This window comes from Carya illinoinensis, chromosome 3 (assembly GCF_018687715.1).
Source record: "Carya illinoinensis cultivar Pawnee chromosome 3, C.illinoinensisPawnee_v1, whole genome shotgun sequence".
Taxonomy (NCBI): Eukaryota; Viridiplantae; Streptophyta; class Magnoliopsida; order Fagales; family Juglandaceae; genus Carya; species Carya illinoinensis.
The window spans coordinates 8,687,879-8,692,275 of NC_056754.1; the positions used below are offsets into that span (position 1 = coordinate 8,687,879).

Consider the following 4,397-nt stretch of genomic DNA (forward strand, 5'->3'; position numbering starts at 1 on the left):
TCATACTAACATCCTCCTTATTTATTAGTTGATGAAATGTGTCTCTAAATCCTCTCTGTACAAGTGTTCATGATGTTGTTGCTTCCTTATGACACATTCTCGAAAGCTCGCCTCTATGATTCTCCCCTTTTTTTCCTCTCTTTTTTTCCCCTCTCATTGATATGGAATCAAAGAAGAGCTAAAAAATATCAATAAGGTAAGAGTGAGGACATTGTCCAAATGGGATCAAGGTTCCAAAATACGCATCACCTTTGACTCAATATAGAATCGTCAAGGTGACATGGCTATTAGAAACAGAACCATACAACTAAAAGGGGATAAGGGTAAGAACATATTTGCTCTGAACCCAATGACAGACTAAAAACATCCACATTTAATTTTTGATAGGTAAAAACGTCCACATTTAATGAACCAATATTTTCATATACACTTTTGAATGTCATACAATAGAGACCCCATTTTGTAAGTTATAAACAAAACACTTGAGAAGTACCATTATAGTTGATCCATTCAAAAATCATCTACTTCTTACAACATGCTATTTACATATAATTTATCCAAATCAAACCAAAAATATTACAAATGTGACAACCCAGTACAAATACAATAATTTTCACTTTTCCTTATGAAGAGTTCTCTCTCTCTCTCTCTCTCTCTCTCTCTCTCTCTCTCTCTCTCTCTCTCTCTCTCTCTCATTTTATCTTCCCTTTTTCGAACTTCATACTCTGTTTATGACCTGACCTGACAGCAGCTTCTAATGTTTTACCAGAAGAGCAGATGCCCTCATAAGCCCCAACAAACTCCTCACAGTAATTAGGCTCCTTATTATTTCCAGCAGTATCTCTTCTGACTTCACTTAAATCAAAACTGGCTGGAAATTTATTCTTCTTTAACCAATCTATAAAGTAGACCCCTGTATTGGTAAAACCAGTAGATGGAGTTTCCTCTCAGAATTAGCTAATTGAAATATTGATGTTAACCAGCAGTAGCAAATATCAGACTGAACTTTTGTTATTAAATGCTGAAATATGAAAGCAGCTGTGAACCAGTCTCCCTGGCATGCTGCATATGACCCAGCTTTGTAAGCAGGCCAGTAATACCCATCTTTCAACATCTTACTTGCAGAGTCTAGGGTAATAGTCTCTTTCTCAATCAAGTAACCATTAATAGAGTCTCTATTATGACTGCAAGATTCCTCACTTCCTTTCACCAAGCAACACCAAAAGATTCGATGGTGGAGTAACAGAGAGTAGATTGTACATGAATAGCAATCAAATGAGCTGCACTTACACACACCTTCAACCAGAAGCTTCACTTGTTCAAACACTATGACAGTGAGAGCACGAGCTTCTTTGAGATTTTGAAGACAGGCAACTACAAACCAGTATACGATATGTAAAAGCTTTGACCTAATGATTGTTCTCTTTTATCTTTTGAAGTCCATCTCGTGAAATAGAATATCTGATTGCCTTGTAGCCATGAAGTGGTCATGCACATTTGCAACATATTCAATAAATAAAGATATTTTATCCAGCACCAGAACACCCAGATCTGTATATTCTCCAACCAAAAGAACAAGAAGGTTGAGCAGACTATGAACTCCTTGAAACACTGGGGAGTCAATCTGGCAAAGATCCAATAATCGCTTTACCAGCAATGTAATCTGATCTATGATCAATAATATAACCCTCAATGGCAAAGGAAAGGAACCAAACAAACCAGATTCCATTTCCCTTATTCCCCTAAGCTTGATTGACATATCTACCAGAACCTGGATAAATAAAAAGTTCTTCGACATAATTGGAGATTGGGAGGAATCTTCAGCAATGGTTAACAGTTTTGTGATTTCAGGCATGTCCAAACTGGGCAAATGAGATGGCATATATGAAAGGATCTGCATATTGGCTAACATTGGTAAACATAGGGTAAATTTTAACAATATTCAATCCCAAGTTCTTCTACATTGCTCAGAAATGACCTTATGTAAAATCTTTAGAGCTTCATGTTGAATGAATGTCGGAACTTCGGGATCATTTAGAGTGCTCAATAATGCTTTGATTAGATCTGCATTTACAGGAAAATGGCATGGTCTTTTTATGAAAATGAAGTGTATGGCATCTTAACACTGCTGCTTTAATATGCATAGTTTTTTCTCGTCTAAGAAATTAGAAAAGCGTGTCCACCTGCATCATGATGTAAATGATATAATTAACTACCAATATGGCCACAACTCATCAAATAAAACGTCATGATCTCTGACCACTTTTCAGCATAGACAAGCAGGTGTTATTGTCATCCATTTAATCCCACCATACTTCACCTCCAAATTTTTTAATGTGATGCTAGTTACAATCTCAAATTGAGAATTTTATTCATAGCACAGCTTAATCTATAAGCATTCTGCCATTAAGAGTTGAACTAGGCGGACAAGATATGTATATGTACGGATTTATATACGCACAGTTGGCAAACTTATAATGAATATTCTGTTATTTAATCTTCTTTTATTATCTTGTGTAATTGATAGTCTAATATTAATATACTTATTTTCAGTTTTAAGAACAGGCAGGAAAGCAGATCTCTGCACATATGCCTCCTGCCTCTTTAACGACAACACAGAAAATTATGACGGGAAAGGATACCTGTTCAGAAAATGGTTGATTTGGAAGCGAGCTTGGTGAGTGAAATTAGCAACGTGACCAAAAAATCCCCTTCAGAAGAGTCCAACACCAATTTTAGACCTGTCTGTGACAAACAAATGTCAGTGTCATTCTCAACTGTATAATTAATTATATATTTGACCAAACAGACAAACTGTAGCGGAAAAAAGACACAGATCAAATTGCTTATGGTCAGTGAACACCAATCTTTGCTCAAAAAAAAAAACTTAATCTACAAGCAAAGATTTCAATTTGAGTAGTCAAGCCTTTACTGACATCACAAAACACACTACTTTTTTGGTCAATAATTAGAATAATTCAGAAAGATGAGTATCATTTCACAAAGATATCTATCATGATAGGGCAATTAAATACATCTAGCAATATCGCACTATTGTCGCATGATATCACCTTCCCACATTTTTTTAATTTTTTATCAAACCAATTCATACATTAATTCCAAGAATGCCTGTTCAAATGTTTACTAAGAAGACAAGATCAAAATGCCAAATACAAGATTATGGAATAAACGTACTACGTGTGATTTTAAATCACATTCTTAACAATCTCCAATTTGTCTAGGCATTAACCGTACGTATGTGGAAGGATCATCATCATGTGGCTATATATTTATTACTAATGACAGCATAAATATTTAATAAAAAATGTGTTTAATAATTAGTGATCATGTGATGCTATATATATATATATATATACACAATAAATTTGGATGATGATCAGCAGAAACAATGAATGACAGAAGTGATTTGGAGGTGGGCCTTGAGAACCTTGTAGGCGCCTCCATTACTTCAACTCTTCTGCCAAAGTTGGTCGTAGCGGTTGTCATCCTGCCCTGGTAGGCACCTCCCAATGTGGTTGTCGTGGCAACACTTTATCCGACCTAAATCGCTCTCAACCTGCTTCATTTCTGAGCTACATATTCCTTGGATTGACTCTCACAATGCACATTTCCCATCCCCTGTTTTTTTATCAGAGAGAAGGAAAAAAAAAAAAAGGCAATTGCATCCAGAATAGAACTAAATTTATAGCTTCATATAGATTTCTATGTGTTTTTCTCTAATTGAAACTAAATCAGAAGAGGTCCAGTACCTTGTAAGCTCTATTTGCAACTGAATATGAGAACTCTTCAGAGAATGGGCGACGGTGGGGGAGAGGATGGGCAACGCGGGGTTGGGAGTGGGGGTGGGGGAGAGGATGGGCTGGGAGACGCGGGGTTGGGGTTGGGGAAGAGGATTGGGGTCGGGGGAGGGGCTGGGCGACGCGGGGGAAGTGGATGGGTGAATTTCAAATGAGTGAAACGAGAGAGAGGGAACGTGCAGCTGTGAACGAGAAAAAAGGAAATTTACCTTAGGCCACGCATGTGTGCTCCGGCTGCTGCTAAATACGCATGTGTGCTCCGGCTGCTGCTAAATAGTGGTTGATGTTAAGATTATTTTTTTAAAAATTCAATTAACTAATAATCATTTATTAATTATTGAGTAAATAAGAAAAAACAATCGATCTATTTTGTCGGCAGAGTTCCTTGGTTCAACTAGCATTTTCTATTTAAAACAAGGCTAACCCAACAGCAAACAAACAGACCTAGAAGAAGAGAAATAAAAGAGACGGGAAAAACAGGGATAGCCTTTCGTTTGCCATCTCTTGAACTTTTTAGCTATTATCTAACTTTACTCTCTCGCTTTATATAATGTTCCTCGAGAGGAAGGAACTTAGAAC

General features: G+C 36.8%; 1 protein-coding gene across 1 annotated transcript; it reads right to left on the bottom strand.

Annotated features, from left to right (window-relative positions):
- Positions 1–499: 499 nt before the first annotated feature.
- On the bottom strand, positions 500–3,586 carry LOC122304439. Its single transcript, XM_043116717.1, has 4 exons — positions 3,578–3,586; positions 2,649–2,745; positions 1,979–2,118; positions 500–1,894 (listed from the first exon to the last, which is right to left on the bottom strand). Exons 1-4 carry the CDS (start codon positions 3,584–3,586, stop codon positions 1,427–1,429), a joined length of 714 nt encoding a protein of 237 aa, XP_042972651.1. The 3' UTR covers positions 500–1,426.
- Positions 3,587–4,397: the final 811 nt, after the last annotated feature.